The sequence below is a fragment of the Patiria miniata genome, unplaced genomic scaffold (genome assembly GCF_015706575.1).
Source record: "Patiria miniata isolate m_02_andy unplaced genomic scaffold, ASM1570657v1 HiC_scaffold_18, whole genome shotgun sequence".
NCBI lineage: Eukaryota > Metazoa > Echinodermata > Asteroidea > Valvatida > Asterinidae > Patiria > Patiria miniata.
This window is the reverse complement of record NW_024037056.1, coordinates 12246099-12272157: the sequence shown is the minus strand read 5'-3', so window position 1 is coordinate 12272157 and position 26059 is coordinate 12246099. Positions and strand designations below refer to the sequence as shown.

The following is a 26059-nucleotide window of genomic DNA, read 5'->3' as shown; positions in this document are numbered from 1 at the left end:
GGCCACATAAAGCTTATTCTCAACCATAACCCCATCTATAAACACGTTAAAATTGTGCAGCAGCAGGATTCCAGTCAAACCAGTGAGTTTGGCGGTTTGAGACATCATCTTTCATTGAAAAAAAAACTTTTTAATTTTGCCGACGCGCATGGCTATGGCGACGCGCGCGCATACCAGAAACCGGAGACTTTTTTTTTTTGGCCTAAAAGTGCTCTTTTTTAAAGGGGTTAGGAAATTGCATGCGGCACCTTACTTCTCACTTTTTGTTGGCATGATTGTGAGCTGAATGGGAAGTTTTGGTGAAATCGGAGAACCGTTATTCGGTTTAAAAAAAAGTAGGATTTAAACCAGATTTTGAAATTTCATATTTTTTCCACCACTATTTTGGGACCAGCTGTACCACTAGGCTTGCCTCATATGGGCTCCGTGCACCAACAAAGAGGGCGCATTTTTACCTCTCTTGAGAGCTCCGTGGACGGGACACACAGCGTGTGAGTACTGTACTGTACTGGTTCGCGCGCGAAGTACGCACGACTTCCTGAATGTGCCAAAGCTACATCCACAGCGTCTTCGTGTGCGCGTCAGGCGTCGTCGGCACGTGAATACATTCGAATTTAACTTGCGATGGTCTGCCAGACTAATCCCCGCCCCAATAACTTTGGATCATTCAAAATACGCAGTGGATGGAGCGGGAACCAGTCTAGGTCTCCCCCAACTCTCCTTTTCTGGCCGTTGAAGGGGTACTTGTGCACGGAGCCCATTTCTGTCTTGGTTTAAATTCACCCTCCAATTTAAAAGATTTTGGAATCGATCATAGAAAGACCTGGAAAATTTATTGTAGGCCATCATAAAAAAAAACCTAAAAATATAAATAAATAAATAGGAAAACCAACCCCAATCCTCCAGAAAAGCAAGCAAGCAAACAAACAACTAGCAAAATAAAAGCTTTGGAGTTAAACCAATGACCCCAATCCTCCTTCCTGTTCACAAAAGTTTCCAGAAAGGTAGAAGTCCTTCAAAATAAGAGATAAAAACTGATAATGAATTGCTGCCAATGGAATAAAGCCATCCAGACTGTGAAAGAGAAGGTCAGCGAATATATTGCAGGCCTCCGGTTTATTGGCATAAGGTCACAGCGAGGGTGTCCTGAAATTCTGAAGTATGAATTTATGACATTTGGCGAAGCTGTAAAATTCTTCATGTTGATTTGCCAATGCCAAGTTAAAGAGGTTGTGGAATGCTCAAAGGCATTTCCGTCAATTTTTGGGTATATGTAGCCTAAGGTGTGATGAAATAAAAACGACTATTGTTTCTGTCATGAAATGAGTACAAAAGGTACTTTTGAGAGCTGTTTTTCAGGTCCTGTTTCGACCCGAACGTGCAATTGTGTAAAAGTCGTCGTTGCGGGCAGCAAACAAAACACAGTAAATCGTGACGTAATAAACAGGACTCGTATATATGCTACTCTGCATCGGGAGTCCTGTTTATTACGTCACGATTTACTGTGTTTTGTTTGCTGCCCGCAACGACGACTTTTACACAAATTGCACGTTCGGGTCGAAACAGGCATAACAGGACTTGAAAAACACCTCTCAAAAGTACCTTTTGTACTCATTTTATGACAGAAACAATAGTCGTTTTTATTTCATCACAACTTAGGCTACATATACCCGAAAAATGACAGAAATGTCTTCGAGCATTCCACAACCTCTTTAATAAATTGAAATGTGTCTGTAAACATGTCTACATGTATATTGCACAAGTTCATGCACTTCAAATTTTAGAGTGAAGGAAATGAAACTAAACTTTTTGGCATGACTTTTATGCATACATGTACAGTGTTCAAGTACATGACTTGAACAATGCTAAAATGTCGTACGGTACATGGTGTGCAAAAGAAGGAAACCCACTTTTGATGGCAATTTTCACCTACATGTACTTGTTCAGCATATCTCAAAATTCAATTCAATTGATCTTTACACATTAGTGACGAAAGAATGATTGCAAATGCATATTTTGTCTCTGGAATATGGTAGTTTAAAAGTTCCATGTGCCAAACCTGTTTGTCCATGGACGGCTTTATTCCATTCGCTTGACTGAGCTCCGGAGCTTGATTTGAAGACAAAAACACTACACTAGACTTACATGTGGACAACAGTGCTTTTGGTGACTTGTATTCAAATAAGCATTATAACACTCTTCTTGTAATTTCTTTTAAAGATTTTTTTCATTACGTGTGGTTGAAGAGCTACAATTCACTACCATACATGTACAATGTACATTACATGTAAAAAAAAAAAAGTATGAGGTAAAGTTCTTGTCAAAAGTGAATTTCCTTTTTTCTGCACCACCCTGTACAAATGTACAGTGATCACAATGCTGACACACATTTTTGCACAGCTTTTTGAAACTCCAATGTTCAAAACTATGTGAACTAACAATTTGTGCAGAAATTCCAACCCCTCCCCCCACCCTATTAAGGGCAAGCACTAGCTCCTCCCCCTCAGAAAAACCCTGGGTGCCCCTCTGCAGGTAAAAACACTAGGGACCCTAAGGCAGAGCCAGACAAGTGTAATTAATTTGGGATGAACCATGACTCATCGCGCTGACATACATGTACACATGTATACATGATGTACTGTACATGTTTGTACATGTACATGTACATGTACATGTGATCTAACGGTAAGTACAGACATGTACATGTACATGTACATTTCCATGTTTATGTACCGGTACATGTTTATGTACATAATTTACATGTACATGTACATGTACATACATGTACATACATGTACTGTACATGTACATGTACATGACACAGGTATCTCAATATTGATACTGTGGAATGGCACCCGCACATGAACATTTGCATACTACATGAGCATTATGTGTACATTACAGTGCGTCATTACACATGCATTACAAATGCCACATGGATCAGCCCTCAGGCCGTCCCGTGTTGGGTGTTTCCCCCCGCAAGATCCCACGATAACACGGCAGACGGTTCACAATCACAATATAGAATTTAATTGCTGGTGGAGTCACAACGTGAGGAACGCGCGGTCGATAGTAGTTTTTATTGGATTACCGGTGATTTTTGTGTGATGACAGGTTTCAGATGGTGCCCAGTCATGCTTTGTCTATGCGAGGGTGTTTCCCTGATGAGCCATCAATTTGTAAATATGTGGTTTGTTTCAATTCCTCTGTTGATATACCCGGTATGCATGTACTGGTACACAGTACATATACACATACAAAATGAATACATTCAAATGTTATACTTTCATAAAAAGACAATGTGACGTACATGTAGTACGTTCTGCTTGGCAATATTACAAAAATGCTTTGGGAAATCTGTGATGCCAATATAAGAAGAGCAGAGAAAATGCCACTGATATCAATGGACACGGATTACATTTATAAAATGTGTACATATGTATGTATGTCACGCACCATTACAACAAATTTGCTTTACATTTGGTTTTATGACAGAATTTCTGATGCACAGATCTTCAGAATATACCGGTACACGTTTCAGGTTGCAGACCTACATGTAGGTGTGATATATGCAAATCAGCTGTGTATTTACATGTACCACACTAAATGTACGTACATGTACTGTACAAAATGTATGTATGTACACATTTATTATGTATAGTCTGTCACGAGCCAATATGGCCCATCAGGCTGGCATTTACCGGTACATGTATCTCCGGTTTCCTTGGCATGGAACAACTAAGGATATTTCTATTCCTCCTGGATGGGATGCCAGTCCATCGCAGGTTACTCCCAGCTAATGTCAGTACTCATGTCATGCATGTATTTACAATGTATACTCCTGGTGGAGAGAGGCAAGTGGGGGTGAAGTGGCTTGCCAAGGACACAACATATGGCCAGCGGCTGGAATCGAACCCCTGACCCTTTGATCATGAGTCACAATATAAGCAACATTCCCCCACAAAATAATGAATTCATAGAAAAACAGGACGAACATATACGCGTACATAGGATGCTCCTGAGGCAGTTTTGATGAGAATCTTCCTGAATCTTTCAATATCGCCAAGTCTGCGCTGTGAAGGAACCCGACACTTGCAAGATATTTCAAAGCCTCTTGAGTACTACATGTACACGTAGTACACATGGAGGGGTGACCACTGCCTGAATCCTGCAAAATCCTCCGGCTATGACTGTCAATAGGCTGAGGCAGAGGCAGTGACATCCTGGAGCAGTGCGGAGGATGTCAAGTTCAATCAAGGACTAAATTTATGCACGGCTGAGCATAAACAACACAAGGTCCGGCCCAAGACCTTGACACAGTGCATACTCCGAAATCAGCAACGCACTTTGGCATGTAACCTCAATCCTGCAAATTCCTCCGATTTGCAAAAAGGATTTTGGAGGATTCAGGGCCAAATTGCTAACCTCAAACTTTTTACAGTGGAACGCCGCTATGGGCCTTACTCACGAGTTGGCCATTTTGTCGAGTTCCCTGAATGTATTTCATAATTGTTAACTGTTGAATGGATGGCGCCAGACTATTCAAGCAAGCATAATGCAGCCTTCTTTACTGTCATTTTTTTTTGATGGCTTTAAAATTAAGAATGTTTAATTACAAATTCAAATATTTATTGAGGCAGACTGGAATTGGTTATAAATCAAATTACTTTCGTTTCTCTTTGCAAGTTCAAAAAATTAAGATTGTACCTAACTTTCAATTCAACATAGGCCAAGTTCGCGTAAGGACTATAGTTGACCAATGGTAACTAACGTTTGCCCGAACTCTGTCTAGTCGACGGTGGTTGACTACGCTAGTCGACTATTTGGAACCGCCTACTGGGGTTGTTGCTTCGCTGGTAACAATAGTCGTGCGCATTCATAACGCTAGCAGAGAGCCAGGATCCAGAAGTTTTGTGATGACATTTTGACCAGCGTTTGACTAGAGACGTTCCCACGTTGCTATCAGTGCGCAGGCGTAAGGTACGTCACAAATCAACCACTAGTCGACTAATGGTCCTTGCCTGAACTTGGCCATAGCCGACTCGTGAATAAGGCCCACAACGAACATAGTGCCCTACTTGAAGTGCGCCCTCTTTTGACTTTTGAAACTTCAGCAACGGATGGTTTTCCCTTCTGTTCCTTGGGGATATCGCTATAACGAGCATCGCGGGATCGTAATAGCGATCGTTCAGTATAGCGATTTTGAACCGCCAGTACTCAAAAATGCATCCGTCTGTTTGAATAGTGCCCTACTTGAAATGTGCCCTCTTTTGCTTTTTGAAACTTCAGCAACGGGTGGCTTTCCCTTCTGTTCCTTGGGGAAATAATAGCCCCTATCACTCTTCGACATTAAACACGATGAAACCATGGGTCGTTTGACGTTCGGGAATTTAAAAAAAATGGCCAACGCAGCATATACCGGTAGATGTTTTGTTAATCTGTTGACTTTTTCAACAACAATGTTCTGTAAAATTATTTTCCAACCTACCGGTACCTACCTGGATAATTTTTAGGGTGTTACAGTAAACACACAATGTTTGTTCGCCTTATGTACGAGGGTAAGAGCCAACAGCATCAATGTGCTCATTTGAGAAGAAATTCTTACAATTCTCGCTTCTTGAATAACAAACGAGCATTCTAAAATGAAAAAGGGGGATGTATGTGTACATGTACAATGTGTGTCTGTAAACATGTCTACATGTATATTGCACAAGTTCATGCACTTCAAATTTTAGAGTGAAGGAAATGAAACTAAACTTTTTGGCATGACTTTTATGCATACATGTACAGTGTTCAAGTACATGACTTGAACAATGCTAAAATGTCGTACGGTACATGGTGTGCAAATGAAGGAAACCCACTTTTGATGGCAATTTTCACCTACATGTACTTGTTCAGCATATCTCAAAAATTCAATTCAATTGATCTTTACACATTAGTGACGAAAGAATGATTGCAAATGCATATTTTGTCTCTGGAATATGGTAGTTTAAAAGTTCCATGTGCCAAACCTGTTTGTCCATGGACGGCTTTATTCCATTCGCTTGACTGAGCTCCGGAGCTTGATTTGAAGACAAAACACTACACTAGACTTACATGTGGACAACAGTGCTTTTGGTGACTTGTATTCAAATAAGCATTATAACACTCTTCTTGTAATTTCTTTTAAAGATTTTTTTCATTACGTGTGGTTGAAGAGCTACAATTCACTACCATACATGTACAATGTACATTACATGTAAAAAAAAAAGTATGAGGTTAAAGTTCTTGTCAAAAGTGAATTTCCTTTTTTCTGCACCACCCTGTACAAATGTACAGTGATCACAATGCTGACACACATTTTTGCACAGCTTTTTGAAACTCCCAATGTTCAAAACTATGTGAACTAACAATTTGTGCAGAAATTCCAACCCCTCCCCCCCACCCTATTAAGGGCAAGCACTAGCTCCTCCCCCTCAGAAAAACCCTGGGTGCCCCTCTGCAGGTAAAAACACTAGGGACCCTAAGGCAGAGCCAGACAAGTGTAATTAATTTGGGATGAACCATGACTCATCGCGCTGACATACATGTACACATGTATACATGATGTACTGTACATGTTTGTACATGTACATGTACATGTACATGTGATCTAACGGTAAGTACAGACATGTACATGTACATGTACATTTCCATGTTTATGTACCGGTACATGTTTATGTACATAATTTACATGTACATGTACATGTACATACATGTACATACATGTACTGTACATGTACATGTACATGACACAGGTATCTCAATATTGATACTGTGGGAATGGCACCCGCACATGAACATTTGCATACTACATGAGCATTATGTGTACATTACAGTGCGTCATTACACATGCATTACAAATGCCACATGGATCAGCCCTCAGGCCGTCCCGTGTTGGGTGTTCCCCCCGCAAGATCCCACGATAACACGGCAGACGGTTCACAATCACAATATAGAATTTAATTGCTGGTGGAGTCACAACGTGAGGAACGCGCGGTCGATAGTAGTTTTTATTGGATTACCGGTGATTTTTGTGTGATGACAGGGTTTCAGATGGTGCCCAGTCATGCTTTGTCTATGCGAGGGTGTTTCCCTGATGAGCCATCAATTTGTAAATATGTGGTTTGTTTCAATTCCTCTGTTGATATACCCGGTATGCATGTACTGGTACACAGTACATATACACATACAAAATGAATACATTCAAATGTTATACTTTCATAAAAAGACAATGTGACGTACATGTAGTACGTTCTGCTTGGCAATATTACAAAAATGCTTTGGGAAATCTGTGATGCCAATATAAGAAGAGCAGAGAAAATGCCACTGATATCAATGGACACGGATTACATTTATAAAATGTGTACATATGTATGTATGTCACGCACCATTACAACAAATTTGCTTTACATTTGGTTTTATGACAGAATTTCTGATGCACAGATCTTCAGAATATACCGGTACACGTTTCAGGTTGCAGACCTACATGTAGGTGTGATATATGCAAATCAGCTGTGTATTTACATGTACCACACTAAATGTACGTACATGTACTGTACAAAATGTATGTATGTACACATTTATTATGTATAGTCTGTCACGAGCCAATATGGCCCATCAGGCTGGCATTTACCGGTACATGTATCTCCGTTTCCTTGGCATGGAACAACTAAGGATATTTCTATTCCTCCTGGATGGGATGCCAGTCCATCGCAGGTTACTCCCAGCTAATGTCAGTACTCATGTCATGCATGTATTTACAATGTATACTCCTGGGTGGAGAGAGGCAAGTGGGGGTGAAGTGGCTTGCCCAAGGACACAACATATGGCCAGCGGCTGGAATCGAACCCCTGACCCTTTGATCATGAGTCACAATATAAGCAACATTCCCCCACAAAATAATGAATTCATAGAAAAACAGGACGAACATATACGCGTACATAGGATGCTCCTGAGGCAGTTTTGATGAGAATCTTCCTGAATCTTTCAATATCGCCAAGTCTGCGCTGTGAAGGAACCCGACACTTGCAAGATATTTCAAAGCCTCTTGAGTACTACATGTACACGTAGTACACATGGAGGGGTGACCACTGCCTGAATCCTGCAAAATCCTCCGGCTATGACTGTCAATAGGCTGAGGCAGAGGCAGTGACATCCTGGAGCAGTGCGGAGGATGTCAAGTTCAATCAAGGACTAAATTTATGCACGGCTGAGCATAAACAACACAAGGTCCGGCCCAAGACCTTGACACAGTGCATACTCCGAAATCAGCAACGCACTTTGGCCATGTAACCTCAATCCTGCAAATTCCTCCGATTTGCAAAAAGGATTTTGGAGGATTCAGGGCCAAATTGCTAACCTCAAACTTTTTACAGTGGAACGCCGCTATGGGCCTTACTCACGAGTTGGCCATTTTTGTCGAGTTCCCTGAATGTATTTCATTAATTGTTAACTGTTGAATTGGATGGCGCCAGACTATTCAAGCAAGCATAATGCAGCCTTCTTTTACTGTCATTTTTTTTTGATGGCTTTAAACATTAAGGAATGTTTAATTACAAATTCAAATTATTTATTGAGGCAGACTGGAATTGGTTATAAATCAAATTACTTTCGTTTCTCTTTGCAAGTTCAAAAAATTAAGATTGTACCTAACTTTCAATTCAACATAGGCCAAGTTCGCGTAAGGACTATAGTTGACCAATGGTTAACTAACGTTTGCCCGAACTCTGTCTAGTCGACGGTGGTTGACTACGCTAGTCGACTATTTGGAACCAGCCTACTGGGGTTAGTTGCTTCGCTGGTAACCAATAGTCGTGCGCATTCATAACGCTAGCAGAGAGCCAGGATCCAGAAGTTTTGTGATGACATTTTGACCAGCGTTTGACTAGAGACGTTCCCACGTTGCTATCAGTGCGCAGGCGTAAGGTACGTCACAAATCAACCACTAGTCGACTAATGGTCCTTGCCTGAACTTGGCCATAGCCGACTCGTGAATAAGGCCCACAACGAACATAGTGCCCTACTTGAAGTGCGCCCTCTTTTGACTTTTGAAACTTCAGCAACGGATGGTTTTCCCTTCTGTTCCTTGGGGAATATCGCTATAACGAGCATCGCGGGATCGTAATAGCGATCGTTCAGTATAGCGATTTTGAACCGCCAGTACTCAAAAATGCATCCGTCTGTTTGAATAGTGCCCTACTTGAAATGTGCCCTCTTTTGCTTTTTGAAACTTCAGCAACGGGTGGCTTTCCCTTCTGTTCCTTGGGGAAATAATAGCCACCTATCACTCTTCGACATTCAAACACGATGAAACCATGGGTCGTTTGACGTTCGGGAATTTAAAAAAAATGGCCAACGCAGCATATACCGGTAGATGTTTTGTTAATCTGTTGACTTTTTCAACAACAATGTTCTGTAAAATTATTTTCCAACCTACCGGTACCTACCTGGATAATTTTTAGGGTGTTACAGTAAACACACAATGTTTGTTCGCCTTATGTACGAGGGTAAGAGCCAACAGCATCAATGTGCTCATTTGAGAAGAAATTCTTACAATTCTCGCTTCTTGAATAACAAACGAGCATTCTAAAATGAAAAAGGGGGATGTATGTGTACATGTACAATGTGCATGTAAATGAAATTCTGACAAACCTGTGAGATGATCACGAGAGCGTAATGGCAAACGGCCTGTGATGAGTCACATGGTGTTATCATGCAGGATTTTTACAGCCGGCACATAAATTACGCTCTGCTCAATCAAACTTTGACACATTACTTCAAGATCAGTTGCGGGCCAAAATATGTTGCCGATGATTAAAACGAGGGGGTGGCGGTTTGAACAAATTCAGAGCCCCCCCCAAAAAAAAAGCAAGGCCAGGCTACTAAAGCTGGTCCCTGAGCACACAAAATTGTATAAATTAATTCAGAATGCCTATTCACTGTAAGTTTGCATCTGTGGGGCCAATTTCATAGAAATTTGCTTTTAAAGCACAAAAACGTCTTGCTTAATAAAATCAGGTTACCGGCCAAAACTCCATGCGATTGTTTTTGCTAAGTAAACAACAGCTAAATACCAGTCACAAGCAATGTACATCACATGGAGTTTTGGCCGGTAACCTAATTTTACTAAGCAATGTTTTTTCGTGCTTAAGCAAATTTTCTGCTTAAGCAGCTCTATGAAATTGGGCTGTGGTCAACACACAATGGATTGGATTTAGCCCATTTGTTGGCATTACACAGGGTAATATCCTATGGACTATGGTACCAGGTTGACATACCAGTAGCTCATGTGCATACAAACATTGTATACATGTATGTACTAGAAATTTTTGTTTTTGGAACGACCGGTAACTGGTCACAAAATATTTGACACCAAACAAGGTCAAGCATTGTCACTAATTATTCATTTGTCCTACATGCAGTTGGTATCAAAATATATCAAGTACAAGGACAAGGCCGTGTTTATAATAACAAAAGATTTCATGTTGTTAATACATTTACAAGAATGCATTTGAAAAAAAATGGCTCCAAAAGCAAATACAACATTGAATGTGTACACATAGTGTACGTACATGTACACGTCTATGCCAGGCAGTTCTTTCAATTATTGAGTACCGGTACATGCGTTAGCTTTGTGTAATTAAAAGTTTAATTATACCCGGTACTTGATTTGTGAACAGTATTGTGCATACTGGCTAGTACAAAATGTACAGCATTAATATTCAATCAGGGTTGCAGTTATTGGATGTTTAAGACTGCCTGATCAAAATCAATACATGTACCGGTACATGTCTCCTTGGTCTGTGTACATGTACATACCGGTACGTGTACATGTACATTTTCCCAAAACACCTGGAATTACATGGAACAGAATGAAGGGCACTGATGCCATGATGTATGTGATTAGGCTGTACTTGTAAATTTTTTATTTGATTTCAAATGCTTGAATACATTACATGTACAGTCAGTCTATGGATGATATTTTCGTGAAAAGCATCCATACGTGTACGGTACATTGCACATGTTATACCACATGTACACGTACGTATTCATGTACATACATTTACATACATTGTACGTACCATGTATACATTTATGTAATTTACGTATTCATGTACACTGTACGTACAGTACAGGCATGCAACTGGGAAGTCACCAAAAAAAAGAGGAAATTCAAATCTTTCCAAGACTTTGTACAGTGTTTTTCTATTTTCAATGGCACACAATGGAAGTGAAAAAAAAGGAAATCAGCTGATCCGAGGAAAAGTTGCATGCCTGACAGTAGGAGTTAATTGCCATGTAAATGTGTACACGCACAAATGTACAGGTACATACATGTACATGTACATGGACCTCTTCACTAAATTGCCATTGGCCACTGACACAACTACATACATGTACATAAACCGGTACATCATTACGTGTTTATTTACAGTACCTGTGAAGTTCACACTACAATTGTGCATGCATAGTGTACAATATTGTACACATTATTACAGGCCTACCAGTATTTCAACAATTGAACACTTGTAAAATACAAGTTCATCTCAGCAACTTCTGGCATGCATGTACAAAGATTGCTGTAACTCCAGCAACAGCCAAAAACCACTGTCCATTATAACAAACCACTCATGCATATTGTCCCCAAAAAGATCAATGAATCCATCCAAGTTGAACCGAAGAAATATTTCCATTACAACTACAAGTACACAAAACACATCATGCATAGTGTAAATTTCAAACCACAAACCTTGTCGTGCCGGTCCATATTGAAGACGAAAAAAAAAAAATTCACTGTCTGTATCCCATACTAGCAGGAATTATGTGTCCAGATTATATCCAAAGATATGTCCAAGAATCTCTGTTTCAGCAACTGGATAATTTCATCAACAAATGTGGCAAGTGATTCGATTTGTTTAAGTACATTTTAGCACAGCAGGTTTGCCGTGTGTGTGTATAGGCCAAGCAGTAACAAGTGTATCACTGTATGTGAATGCACAGCAACGATGTCACGGTGGGACGGTTATGAATAGTAGGCCCCGTTCCCCCGTTGACAAAAGGAACCGAATGGGGGCTCAAGTGGCGCCCTTGTGTGGGACTGTCAAAATTACCTATGAGATGACCTTTGACACAAGCTAGGATTTATGCACGCTGTGAATGGGTTAAAGGGTGCTAGACTTGTTTTTCATGGGAAGCTATTGCAGAGTGCCAAACCAGACTATGTGTAAAATAAACATTGTGTGAACTGTGCTAGTTGTCTGTGATTTACCTTTAATTATTTAAAATAATTTCAGTATCATATGAACTTGCTATTTTTGTAATATGATTTCATTAAGTCATGAGGGATATTTTTATGTATCAAGTGATGCAACAAATTTATTTTAAATTGTAGACTATACGACCGGTATGTCGTGTATTACTTGAAATATTTTGCATACTTATAAAAAAAACTGAAAATATTTCAGGGTTGAGAATTTCAAATTGATCAATTCCAAATGTTCAATTGATCAAATAATCATTTGAAATGCATGATACAAGTCACATGACTTCACTCTGTAAACCTACACTGTAATTCAGAAATAATACAAAAATATTTCTTTACATTTTTTTTTAAATACAATGTAATTTTTATACTTTTTTAAAAACTGAAGACCGATTCTTTACACAAAAACTAAAGAACGTTACTTTGGAATTCACATACATTTTGTACTTGTACATAAGGTTATTAAAATTGAAAACATACATTTATTGTGATGTCCTTATTTTCTTCAAAATAACAAACAAACGGCCATTCATTCCTTTCTTTATTACAATGATACATCTCCACATAATGTGTAGAACATGAAACATTTTTAATTTTATTACTGCAAAATAGTAATTAATGCACGGCATATGTTCTCCACAATGACACACTCGCATAAAAATCTGAAACAGCTCCCGATATTGATTTTATTTCGATAAATCAGTGTGCTATACTGTGCAAGTATAGCCTCACTCAGCATAAGTGATTAGCATTCGCAGGTGTCTGTATTGAACAAACATGCATGGCATTTGAGTTTGCGCATGCAGCATTTAGTGAACTTTGGACTTCTGTGTTCTAAAAATAACATTAGAATTAAAAAAATTATTTCATCGGCAGAGGATGTCTTTGAACTGAGTCACTATACAATGTATACATGATTTTATCTTACAATTTACACAAAAATGTACGAGAAACCAATGTACATAAACTCCGGTTCACGTACATGTAGTCATGTCAAGCATGTAAGGTGTGGCATGCATGAAATGTTCATGATCTGGACTTTGAAATCCTTCCGACATTTGTAATTTACCACGTTTGTTTTTTTTAAAACAAGATGACTGAATGAGATGTGTTTACATACATGTAGGCCTAGATCTGACTCACACAGTGACAAATTGTGATTGTCTTAAAAAAAAAAAAAAAAAAAACACCAGGTATGCACACATTTATTATTGCTACATGTTCAACGTCAGGAACTGAAAAATTGGTGTTGGTTTAGAGCTACATTTGTACAATGTAAGGCTTCCTGACAAAAATTTGACAACCCACGCCCCCTCCCCCAAAAAGAGGGGAGTTTGACTTGAATTCATGGAAGGAATTGATCTATTCAACTTAATAAACAGAAATTAACTTATGGCACAAACATGGTGAGTATTGTAGTGTACAAGTGTTGGATGCATTTACAGTGACAGCACCCTTGAATGCTTTCATGCAAATTTATGTAAAACAGGTACCTTCATAAACATAACAGGAAAATAGTGCATTGCATTCACATGCACCATTTCAAAAAGGAATTAATTTATATGCATGTACAGTACATGTATCGTTATCAAAACATTACAAAATATACCTGTATCACAAAATCAATGACGGCCTTTTACTGCCTTGAAAAAAGACTTTTGTACAGAACATACAATGTGGCATCTCGTGTTACAGTGATATGTACACAAACACATACAATGTATGTATACACTGGTACATTGGGGCTGGCATTGGTAGCCAACATGGCCAGTAACGATCCACAGGGGGTGCAGGGGGCACAGCCGGCCTGCCCCCCCCCCCCTTTTTTATGTATGTTGTCTTTTTCCCCGTTTCTTCTGCTGTCAAATGGTATTCACTTCAAAGACAGAAATTTTCATCCACAAATATATGCCCCGCTGGTATAAATTCGGGAATTCGCCTCCATTTTGGGCGCCACCCCCTTTCCATAATCTGTCGCTGATGGCCAATATCATTTAAGGCCTTAAATAACTCCCATCCTCTGTGCATTAATATTTCCCATTAGCCCAAAATTAGTTTATTCCTGCTTATACTACTGTACGTATACATGTACTGCACATGTACATCACACTTGCGATAATTTCCTAAAATTTTGCGTTTGAATAATGAATGAGTCTCATTAATTTTTCACTTTTAACTAAAAAGTACACGAACACGTACCTTGAACCTTGCACACACAGGTACATGGACAAGTATACATGTACATGTACGTACACGTATGCGGTGGTATTGTACCGGTATATACATACTGTACGATAACATGTACCGGTATCCTTATTATTTGGTACAATGTATAATACAGTGTACAATGTACAAAATGTATGTATATGTGTTTACATTTTGTACAATTATCCAAATAAATCTTGCATCAAAACGCTATAAAACTGCCTGCCTTTAGCACATTTGGTTCAAACTGAATATGTATGTATGTATGTATGTAAAACGTGTACATTAGTACGGCATATTCAAGATAAAATTGGCTCAAAAGGCAATAACACACGCGAAAAAAGACTACAGGTGCAAGATATAGGCCCTACAGATTATACATTGTGTACACTGTTTCATTTGGTCATCCGACTTCACTTGGGGGAGTCAGGTCGGCGTAGCGGTTCTTTTCCTCGCCTTCCACTGCTGTGGCCCAGGTTCGATTCCCTGGACTGGTCATAACGGGAACTTGGTTGGGTTTTCAATCCCTATCTGATTCCCTTGGTTTTCCCCAGAATATTCGTCTGGGGTTTCCTCCCACCTCTAAAACTGTCATTTCTTCTCAATGTCTTCAGTAGATGAATGGAAGTTTTGGGATTTTATTGTATTTGGAGGGGAGGGGGGCGTAGAGAACCCCCCCCCCCCCAAAAAAAACAATTATTCACTGAACAAAAAGATGTGCATAAATCACATAGGCCTACATTGTACATTTGTATGTGCACTGATATTGCCAAAGTTTTCGTGGTGTTTGCAAACTTCTGTCATAAAAAACCTTGTACATTATGTACCATATGTACGCTCTGCTATTTGCTATTCTGTACTTAAAGGGAATATACATCATTTGCTTTTGCTGTAATTTTCAGAAATGGATGGAATTGGGGGATTGGAAATATAAAGCAAATATAGTTACACTGACTTTTTGGAGGTTTTGGGTTCGAAAATGCTATAAAAACCAAGAAAAACGATCATTTACCTGTAGTCTGGCTCCCTGACTCCATATAAGAAGAAACAGAGCAGTTTACATACATTGGGGAATTGTAAGGTCAGGGAACCAGTCTAGCTGGCTCGTACCCGTTCATAGGTTTGTAATCGATTGCAAACAAGTGCAATAGTCAATTGGGGCCAGTATTTGAAAAAAAGCCAGTTGTTTCCAACGCTGATCGGCCGATCAGCGTTGGAAATTGATACAAAAATACCACTTTTCTTGAAAATGACAGTATACCAGGTGCCATAATTTTACAGGATGCTTTAGACTGTCATTTACCAACGTCCTATTAAGGTATTTAGCAAAAACTTGGTAGTTTTATTTTTCGATGTTTGCAAATGTTGTATATTCCCTTTAAGAGCAGGGGCCCGGGCCTGTCAAAACTCAAAAGTAAGGAATTTTTCCCCCAACCCATGCATTGTACTTGCAACTAGCCAGCCGTATCCCACATGCCCCAGGAAAAAGGAGGAGCGGTTTTCAACAATGCATCAGGAATGCTGATGCTATTTTCCACATTTTCCACTTCAATTGAGAATGTCTTTGGAACGTCAACGACAGTCCATTGTGACGCTGGGGTTTTCGCACTGATACCGGCGCCCGTGTAACAATGCAACAGTGCCATTGGAGGAAGGTCCCCGCCGTTTGCGTCAACAGTATTAAAGTGGTGTTATTCGAACCGGTATTAAAACCTTACAAGGTGAAAGTATTGCACTTTCTTATCCAAAAATCTGACTGGAATTCTGCCACTGGGAAAAAGGTCACAAGGTCATGGAATAAATTTAGCACAGTGCATGTTTTTATTTTGGATTTTGCCTTTGACCGTGATTGTAGTACATGTAGTTACTAATAATTTATTCGTGGTGCTTACTGCTTAAATACCTCGTGTTTTATACCAAAAGTCTCAAAAGCAAGTTTCACACTTATTACCCCTGTTCATCAGGCCATGAGACTATTTTTCTGCAGCAGCTCGGGATCAGCGCAATCTGGTCTCTACCGGTACCTTCACAGGTACCCATTTGCTCCTGGGTGGAGAGAGGCAGTAGTCAAGTGTCTTGCCCAAGAACACAAGCACTATGTTCCTTGTCAGGGTTCGAACCCACGTTTCATGGCACGTGAGTCGAACACCGTATTTATTGGACCACAGTGCTTTCTCAGTACTTGTAACACCAAAATTGCCAGCTTGGTCGGGTGAGATTCGAACCCAAGACGACAACTTTCACAATGCAAAGTTACAGGGACAATACAATGTACATTCATGGGCAAATTTTAGGAGGCTTCGAAGCAGAGAAATTTGCTAACAGCAGGAAACAACTGCTTAGCACAAACAGGTTACCAGCAAAACTGTCATGTGTTTTCTATTGCTTGTGACTGGTACTCCGCAAATTGAAGATTTGAAAATAAAATTACTATTTTAACACTACAGTGAAATCTCGCTAAGTCAAACCTCAAGGAAACAGATTTAAAATTTGACTTAAGCAGAATTTTGAGTTAAGCAGGGTTGTACATACATACGTATATCATTGTTATACTACTGAAGGGAATGGATTCTTTGTTTGACTTAACAGTTGTTTTGAGTTATCAGAGTTTGACTTATCAAGATTTCAAGTTTCTGTTAACCATTGTGTTAACAGCAGTATGTACCATGAAACTTGGCCCAGTCTTAAATTTGCATAATTTAGGAGACACTTTCCACCCTAACCGTCCTCCATCCTCCAAAGTCCTCCAGGCGGTTTTGCAGCATTTAGGAGGATTGGGGATGAATGCAACATACAATTTTGGAGGATGGAGGAAACATGGACATTCAGCACCGATTTTTGGAGGATGAGGCTGAATGGTGGTTGAAGAAGAGGAGGATTTTGGAGGATTGAGGCTGAATGCATTTTGAGGTAGGGCTGTTGGAGGATTTTGAAGGATTGAGGCAGTGGGTATCCTTCATTTTAAATATGTATGCATGTACCGGAAGGGGCAACATTTTGGAGGATTTCAGAGGATTGAGAATGGTTCCTAGCAAAAAGGGCCTAGGGGTTAGGCTTTTGACTGTTTAAAAGTACCATTGTGACCATGAAATTGGGCCCAGTCTGAAATTTGCACTTTGGGGGGCAGGTCAATTTTCTGTTGAACATGTAGTCAAAAGGCATTTCTGGTAATAAAAATTCCAATAGTGCAAGGAAATATTTTTTATGGGTTGAAACGACAAAGGCCTAGGGCAATGGGGCAATTGCCTCTGTTGCTTTTGTCCGCATGCCAAGTTCTAGCACTGCAACTATTGATCACAGAACAGCAACACACTGTAAAAGTGCACAGAAAATACAACAATTTACAAACTTCACCTCAAACTGTGTACTTTTCTTTAACCCTAACCTTCCCAAATATTAAAAAATCCTCTCAAAAAGGAGGGATTTTGCAGGATTGAGGCCATATGGCAAAAATATGTGGCTGATTCTGGAGGATGCACTGTGTCAAGGTCTTGGGCAGGACCTTGTGTTGTTTATGCTCAGCCGTGCATAAATTTAGGCCTAGATTATACTTGAAACCCTCCGCACAGCGCCAGGATGTCACTGGCTCTGCCTCAACATATTGACAGTGATTGCCGGAGGATTTTGCAGGATTGAGGCAGTGGTCACCCCTCCAAGGACCACATTCACGAAGTAACGGATGATTTTTCAGGATTGAGGCTGTATGCAATTTTGACATGGAGGCAGTTGGAGGATTGTGTAGGATTGAGGTTACATCCTAGCAAAAATGCCTAGGGTTAAAGGTCGTGTTGGTACTAAACACCCCGTACAATTGTTCAATCTAGCTTGCTGTCATGTAAAAGAAATCAAGAAATGTTACATGTAGGCGATTTCCAGCTATCAGTCAATCGACTCGTTTTTGGAAATGCAGAGTGCTATGGACTGCAATACTCATATGAGTTTCCTGCTCAATCCCACACAACCCAACTTGCCAAATTGTTGGGTACCTGTTTTATATAAAATGACTGGCCTGCTCAATCCAACAGAATCCAACTGTGCCTTATTTTTCAGTTTCCTGCTGGATCCAACAGAGTCCAACAGGAACTGGGCATTAATTACCAGTTCCGAACAAAATCCAACTCTGAATATTTTCAGTTGCCTGCTGAATCCAACAGATTTCAACAGGAATATACAAGGGGTTTACTGCTCAATTCAACAGGACCCAACGGAAATGGATAATAGTTGGATCCTGTTGGATTGAGCAGGGTAAATTCTTCCCATCTTCAGTCCTTACACGTACCTTCTTCGAGTTGTACTGTCCAATGGGCATAATCTCTGACGTCAACGATGACCCTCTATCAGACAGGCTGTAGCTGGAAGCCGAGCTGGTGGACAGGCTACGACTCCTGGAGTTACTCCCGTGATTCAGTGCCATGCTGTCGGTGATGCTAGTGGACGAGATGAGACGAATCACACACAAACTGCCATCGTCTGGAAGTTGGACATTGAAGTTTCATCTTTTCTGTCAGAAACAAAAATCACGGTAGATTTTTACCAGACTGAGACCATGAGTGCAGAAAAACATGCGAACAAAATCAGGCTAACTTTACTCACCCTTTAGCCCACAAAATTCTCTGAACTTTTCAAGAGGCAAATACAAGGTCCTCAGTATTTCACCAGACAAGTTTGAGGTCTTAATTCAATCTTTAAAGGAGATCGTCTTCAATATTTTGCACCTGGGAGTGAAGCCAAGTGATTTTAATTTGAAGCCTAAGATTAGACTGGTATATTTATCCAACTTTTTAAAAAGCTTGGCCATTCAGTAGTCTGGTGGCATGACTATGGAGAGAATGTGTGGAAAAAGAGACAAGGTACCAGCTGTTTCTTTTGACACAATTAATTGATGCAAATGGGTGTTGGACTGATTGTTTCATGTGCCAGTCTATTTTTTTTTTTTGGTATTACATGTTTTTCAGTTTTCTTCACTAATTTGGGGACACTCAAAAACAATATTGAGTCTCAAATTTTTGGATTTTTTTTTACTGCAAATAGATTTGAACAATGACGTATGCCTACCCAGTGTGTAGAAAAAAGGGGAAAGAAAGAAGAAACAAACAAACAAAAACACTAAATTCTGCCTTGTTGACGTTTAAACACACTAGTTTATTATTTGTAAATCATTCCCCCTGGTGGATACGTGCGCTTTATAAATATCCACTATTAATTATTATTTTTAGATGTCTACATTTCGTGTAATTTCCAGGTTCGTTTTGCACACTTCAGCGTAGGGCGTATCTAAATTCCAACATATTTTCTATCGCTTTAAAGAGGGTGAGTGTGCTTCTAAAGCATAAATAAACTACAACCAAAGTCTAAATGTGAAAATAAAAAACTTGACAAAGTTCTACATGTTCAGGTACATCATTCCAAGTGTGGCCTTTATTTACGTAGTCCAGTAAATTGGCCACATTTATGGGGCTATGTATTTCGTAACAAAATTGGAAATGTTTTTCAGTCCCAGATTCATGTCTTTTCATTATTTTTGCAATGACTGACCTTCATTGAGATGATAATATGAAGAAAAAAGCAGCGTCAGGTTGCAAAATTCTTTCCGAATGTAGTATCCACTCGCCACTTTTTTGGTTGTGCGCAAAGACAATTTCTCAGTCCCAGATTGATGTCTTTCCAACCTGTTTTGCAATGACTGACCGGCTTCATCGAGACAATCATACGAAAAAAAGTGGCGTACACTAAAGATGCAACATTCTTTCCCTACATGCCCTACACTCTTTCCCCCATTTTTAGTGCTGCTGGAGTGCTGGTCTCCCATCCTAAATTCCATGCAATCCTACCCCGCCCACATGTATGCAATTATGCAGGCATAATCCAGCCTTTTAAAGAGTAGAATAATTGGCAGATTGTGTCTTTTTCTACCAACAATAGCCAGCCTGTTCGCTGGAGCGAAACACTGTCACTAGAAAACGGTCGACATGGTCGAACGTTTGTGAATTGTGTGTAGCTAGCTGCTAGATTACCGTGTACGTTTTGGAAAATTTTTGATAATGTGTAAAGTACACCTTATTAAAACTTCATAACCTTGCAGTTACAATAATTGACTTACTCTGAAAGTCTTTCCATCGTAAGAAAGAAAATTACACAGCATTTACGTCTCCATCGCGGCATAAACATCAGACGTTTAAAACCCTGCTGGCCGTCAAATCGCCTCGGAAATCGATAATTTTCTAGTCTGGTATCCTGCCCATACAATATAGGGCAACGTGCAAATCCGTCAAAGGGTACCAGATTATCACCTGGCTCACGTATACCTCGCACGATATGTGGCAGCATTAAAATTGAACATATTTTGTAGCACAAAGCTCTACACAAAGTGTTCAACGTGTGTTCACGTATTACTCGACACTGATCATGCAACAAAATAGACCTTTATCATGCTGCCACCATTTCAGTCATGTTCCCTGTATCCAATGACAGTACTGAATGATGTTTTTGTGTAAAAAGGAACCAGACTATATTTTCCTTCTAGCCTCGCTTTGGTTACGTTGATTTGAATTGGAAAAAATCAAGTTGGCCGCAACATATCAGTGTAAAGACCTTTATCGTGCTGTCACCATTTTCAATCATGTTCCCTGTATCCAATAACAGTACGTAATGATCATGTTTTGTGCAAAAAGGAACCAGACATTTTTTGTTTCCTTCCAGCCTCGCTTTGGTTACGTTGATTTTAATTGGAAAAAAAAATCAAGGTGGCCGCAACATGATAATGGCCTACACGTCATCTTCTTCTTCATTCATTCATTTTCATGATGACTTCAAGAGTTGGGCCCAACTGTCTCTGTCGAGAATAGAGATGGAAAGAGATGGAAAGAGATGGACCACTCAGACTAGTTTCTAGCTCGATGGATGTTTTCAGGGTCATGTTGGGACGACCTTTTCGTTGAGGGGCTTCAGGATTCCAGAGGAGAACTTGACTAGCTGGCTCATTATGTCGATAAACGTGACCGGCTAGCCGAAGGCGACGCTGTCTGATGATGATACGTCATTGGGAAGGAAAAATCCTATACAATGTATACATTACAGCTATTATAAGTGCACCCAGAAGAGGATGGTTTTTGAGGATGGGTCGATCGACGTCACAGCATTCTACGAAGTACCAACAAATCTACACAGATTTTACACGGGAAGAAAACCCTGCAACCATTAACCCTAAGGGGCCAGAGGGCGGAATCCTCCCCAAACTTTTTCTGCGATAGCTTCAATTTTTGGCGCTACCCGAGCTGTTCTGACTTTTTACTGGCCTCGAGCCTTGCGCATCTTTTGATACCAAAAACATAAAAATCGGACAACGGGTTGCCGCGGAGCGAAAAAAAAGTCCGGCGCTGAATTGAAAACTGAATTTTGCAAAACGAAAACTGAATTTTTCCATATACGCAGTGTACACAGAGCACAATTACCATTCATGAATAATTAATTATCCATAATTCCAAAACCCTTTGACCAATAGTCATGAAATTTCTTGGGTATGTTCATGATAAGTTGTTCTATGCATGTACCGAATTTCGTCACTCGATGGCCGAGATCTTGGGGGGGGGGATCCGCCTCTCCGGCTGAGAGCTGATCACCATAGCCCGGCCCTTTTTAGGGTTAAAATATATTCAGAAGGAAAGGCTGACATTTGAGGAGGGTTGATATCTAGCTACAGTCCAGTCTTTTCGTGTACATCATTCTGCAGAGTACAAGCTTAGGTTCTACACACAGACTCTACTCGCTCGGGGTAGAAAATCCTACAGCACAAAAGAACAAGATCATCAAGTTGAGGAGGAGGGTTGAGAACTTGAGATCATACAGTCCTTCGATCTGGGGATACACTTCGCACTTCCGTGTGCTTTCCTATTATTATTTTATTATTAGTCATTTCTGGTATTGAATCCAAGGATTCCTCAAAAGCGCCCTAGACACCGTAGCTCGCAAGCCTGAAGAAAAGTGTGGAGAGAAGACAGTGAGAAGAAGTTACAGTTTGAGAGTTGGGAGGAAAAGTTCAGAAGAATATCCTGGGGAAAACCCACGGAATCAGGTAGGGACTGAAAACCCAGTCCACATATTGGCCCAGGCGGGATTCGAACACAGGTCACAGCGGTGGAAGGCGAGGAAAGTACCGCTACGCCAACTAGCTGACTCCCAAATGACGGGAGCATGGTTTTCGAGCTTGAGTTGAAACTAGTATCACCCGAGCCTACCTGGCCCAGCTGTATTAAGTTGTAAGTTCGGCCAGTGATCGGTCTTGATGTGTACCTAACGAGATTAAATTTCGTGCAAAACCGTCAAATAACAACTGAAATTTTCTTTCGAGAAAGGGCGCGCTAAATAAAAGTAGTGGTCTCGCACGTGCCTACTTGAAGTTTCGCTCAAGAGAGGGCGCGCCACATAAATAGTGGTCTCCACAAAAATCAACGCGGATGCATTGTGCTGCACTGTTGAACAAAAGGAACCAACTCTTTTTCGAGCAATAACTCAAGAAATACAAGATGTATTAAATTGAAATTTGGTGCTTTGATTTTGCACGATGTGTAACAGAAGGAGTTTTAATTTCATGAGAAACCATCGACCAATAAAAAAGTTTCAGGTCTAGAGCCTTGCCGATTTGCATGCTGGTTGGCCTATTCATCCGCTTTGCAACAGTACCAAGTTTGTCCAGAACCATCCAGTTAAGAAACCTTTAGACTGCGATACATGAGAACCATGCGGGTTGGCGCGGACAGGCCTCCCTATGGGACTTACTGCAGAAAAACGAAACTAGGGGCATCAGTGGCTACATCTGCGATTAACTCCAAACGTTTCAGGTCTAAAGCCTTGCCGATTTGCATGCTGGTTGGCCTATTCATCCGCTTTGCAACGGTACCAAGTTTGTCTAGAACCATCTACGTTAAGGTACCTTTAGACTGCGATACATGAGAGCCACGAGGGTTGGCGCTGACAGGCCTCCCTATGGGACTTACTGCAGAAAAACGAAACTAGGGGCATCAGCTGCTACATCTGCGGTTTACTCCAAAAGTTTCAGGTCTAGAGCCTTGCCGATTCGCATGCTGGTTGGCCTATTCATCAGCTTTGCAACAGTACCAAGTTTGTTTAGAACCATCCACTTTAAGGTACCTTTAGACTGCGATACACGAGAGCCCTGCAGGTTGGCGCTGACAGGCCTCCCTATGGGACTTACTGCAGAAAAACGAAACTGGGGGCATCAGCTGCTACATCTGCGGTTTACTCCAAAGGTTTCAGGTCTAGAGCCTTGCCGATTTGCATACTGGTTGGCCTATTCATCCACTTTGCAACGGTACCAAGTTTGTCCAGAACCATCAACGTTAAGGTACCTTTAGACTGCGATACATGAGAGCCATGCGGGTTGGCGCTGACAGGCCTCCCTATGGGATTTACTGCAGAAAAACGAAACTAAGGGCATCTGTTGCTACATCAGCGGTTAACTCCACAAGTTTCAGGTCTAGAGCCTTGCCGATTTGCATGCTGGTTGGTGTATTCATCTGCTTTACAACGGTACCAAGTTTGTTTAGAACCATCTACGTTAAGGTACCTTTAGACTGCGATACATGAGAGTCCTGCAGGTTGGCGCTGACAGGCCTCCCTATGGGACTTACTGCAGAAAAACGAAATAAGGGGCATCAGCTCCTACATCTGCGGTTTACTCCAAAAGTTTTAGGTCTAGAGCCTTGCCGATTTGCATACTGGTTGGCCTATTCATCCGCTTTGCAACGGTAGCAAGTTTGTCCAGAACCATCCACGTTAAGGTACCTTTAGACTGCGATACATGAGAGTCCTGCAGATTGGCGCAGACAGGCCTCCCTATGGGACTTACTGCAGAAAAATGAAACTAGGGGCATCAGCTGCTACGTCTGCGGTTTACCCAAAAAGTTTCAGGTCTAGAGCCTTGCCGATTTGCATGCTGGTTGGCCTATTCATCAGCTTTGCAACGGTACCAAGTTTGTTTAGAACCATCCACGTTAAGGTACCTTTAGACTGCGATACATGAGAGCCATGAGGGTTGGCGCTGACAGGCCTCCCTATGGAACTTACTGCAGAAAAACGAAACTAGGGGCATCAGCCCCTACATCTGCGGTTTACTCCAAAAGTTTCAGGTCTCAAGCGTTGGCGATTTGCATGCTGGTTGGCCTATTCATCCGCTTCGCAACGGTACCAAGTTTGTTTAGAACCATCCACGTTAAGGTACCTTTAGACTGCGATACATTAGAGTCCTGCAGGTTGGCGCTGACAGGCCTCCCTATGGGACTTACTGCAGAAAAACGAAATATGGGGCATCAGCTGCTACATCTGCGGTTTACTCCAAGAGTTTCAGGTCTAGAGCCTTGCCGATTTGCATGCTTGTTGGTCTATTCATCCGCTTTGCAACAGTACCAAGTTTGTTTATAACCATCTACGTTAAGGTACCTTTAGACTGCGATACATGAGAGCCATGAGGGTTGGCGCTGACAGGCCTCCCTATGGGACTTACTGCAGAAAAACGAAACTAGGGGCATCAGCTGCTACATCTGCGGTTTACACCAAAAGTTTCAGGTCTAGAGCCTTGCCGATTTGCATGCTGGTTGGCCTATTCATCTGCTTTGCAACGGTACCAAGTTTGTTAAGAGCCATCTACTTTAAGGTACCTTTAGACTGCGATACATGAGAGTCCTGCAGGTTGGCGTTGACAGGCCTCCCTATGGGACTTACTGCAGAAAAACGAAATAAGGGGCATCAGCTCCTACATCTGCGGTTTACTCCAACAGTTTCAGGTGTAAAGCCTTGCCGATTTGCATGCTGGTTGGTCTATTCATCCGCTTTGCAACGGTACCAAGTTTGTTTAGAACCATCCACGTTAAGGTACCTTTAGACTGCGATACACGAGAGCCCTGCAGGTTGGCGCTGACAGGCCTCCCTAAGGGACTTACTGCAGAAAAACGAAACTAGGGGCATCAGTTGCTACATTAGCGCTTTACTCCAAAAGTTTCAAATCTAAAGCCTTGCCGTTTTGCATGCTGGTTGGCCTATTCATCCGCTTTGCAACGGTACCAAGTTTGTCCAGAACCATCCACTTTAAGGTACCTTTAGACTGCGATACATGAGAGTCCTGCAGGTTGGGGCTGACAGGCCTCCCTATGGGACTTACTGCAGAAAAACGAAACTAGGGGCATCAGCTGCTACATCTGCGGTTTACTCCAAAAGTTTCAGGTCTAGAGCCTTGCCGATTTGCATGCTGGTTGGCCTATTCATTTGCTTTGCAACGGTACCAAGTTTGTTAAGAGCCATCTACTTTAAGGTACCTTTAGACTGCGATACATGAGAGTCCTGCAGGTTGGCGTTGACAGGCCTCCCTATGGGACTTACTGCAGAAAAAAGAAATAAGGGGCATCAGCTCCTACATCTGCGGTTTACTCCAAAAGTTTCAGTTCTAGAGCCTTGCCGATTTGCATGCTGGTTGGTCTATTTATCCGCTTTGCAACGGTACCAAGTTTCTTTAGAACCATTCTTGTTAAGGTACCTTTAGACTGCGATACATGAGAGCCC

At 41.0% G+C, this 26059-nt stretch overlaps 1 protein-coding gene across 5 annotated transcripts in view; it reads right to left on the bottom strand.

Annotated features, from left to right (window-relative positions):
- LOC119724635 (calmodulin-regulated spectrin-associated protein 2-like) overlaps positions 1-20722 on the bottom strand; it is a 51034-nt gene extending 30312 nt beyond the window's left edge. For 2 of the 5 annotated variants that reach the window (XM_038195767.1, XM_038195771.1), the window contains exons 1-2: positions 20589-20722; positions 18768-18989 (exon numbers count right to left, since the gene is read on the bottom strand). In XM_038195767.1, the coding sequence (XP_038051695.1) occupies positions 18768-18902 (135 nt within the window). In that variant the 5' untranslated portion in view covers positions 18903-18989; positions 20589-20722. Of the gene's footprint in view, positions 1-11770; positions 12052-18767; positions 18990-20588 lie in introns of those variants that run through there. The other 3 variants (XM_038195768.1, XM_038195770.1, XM_038195769.1) reach the window with 3 other exon arrangements.
- Positions 20723-26059: the final 5337 nt, after the last annotated feature.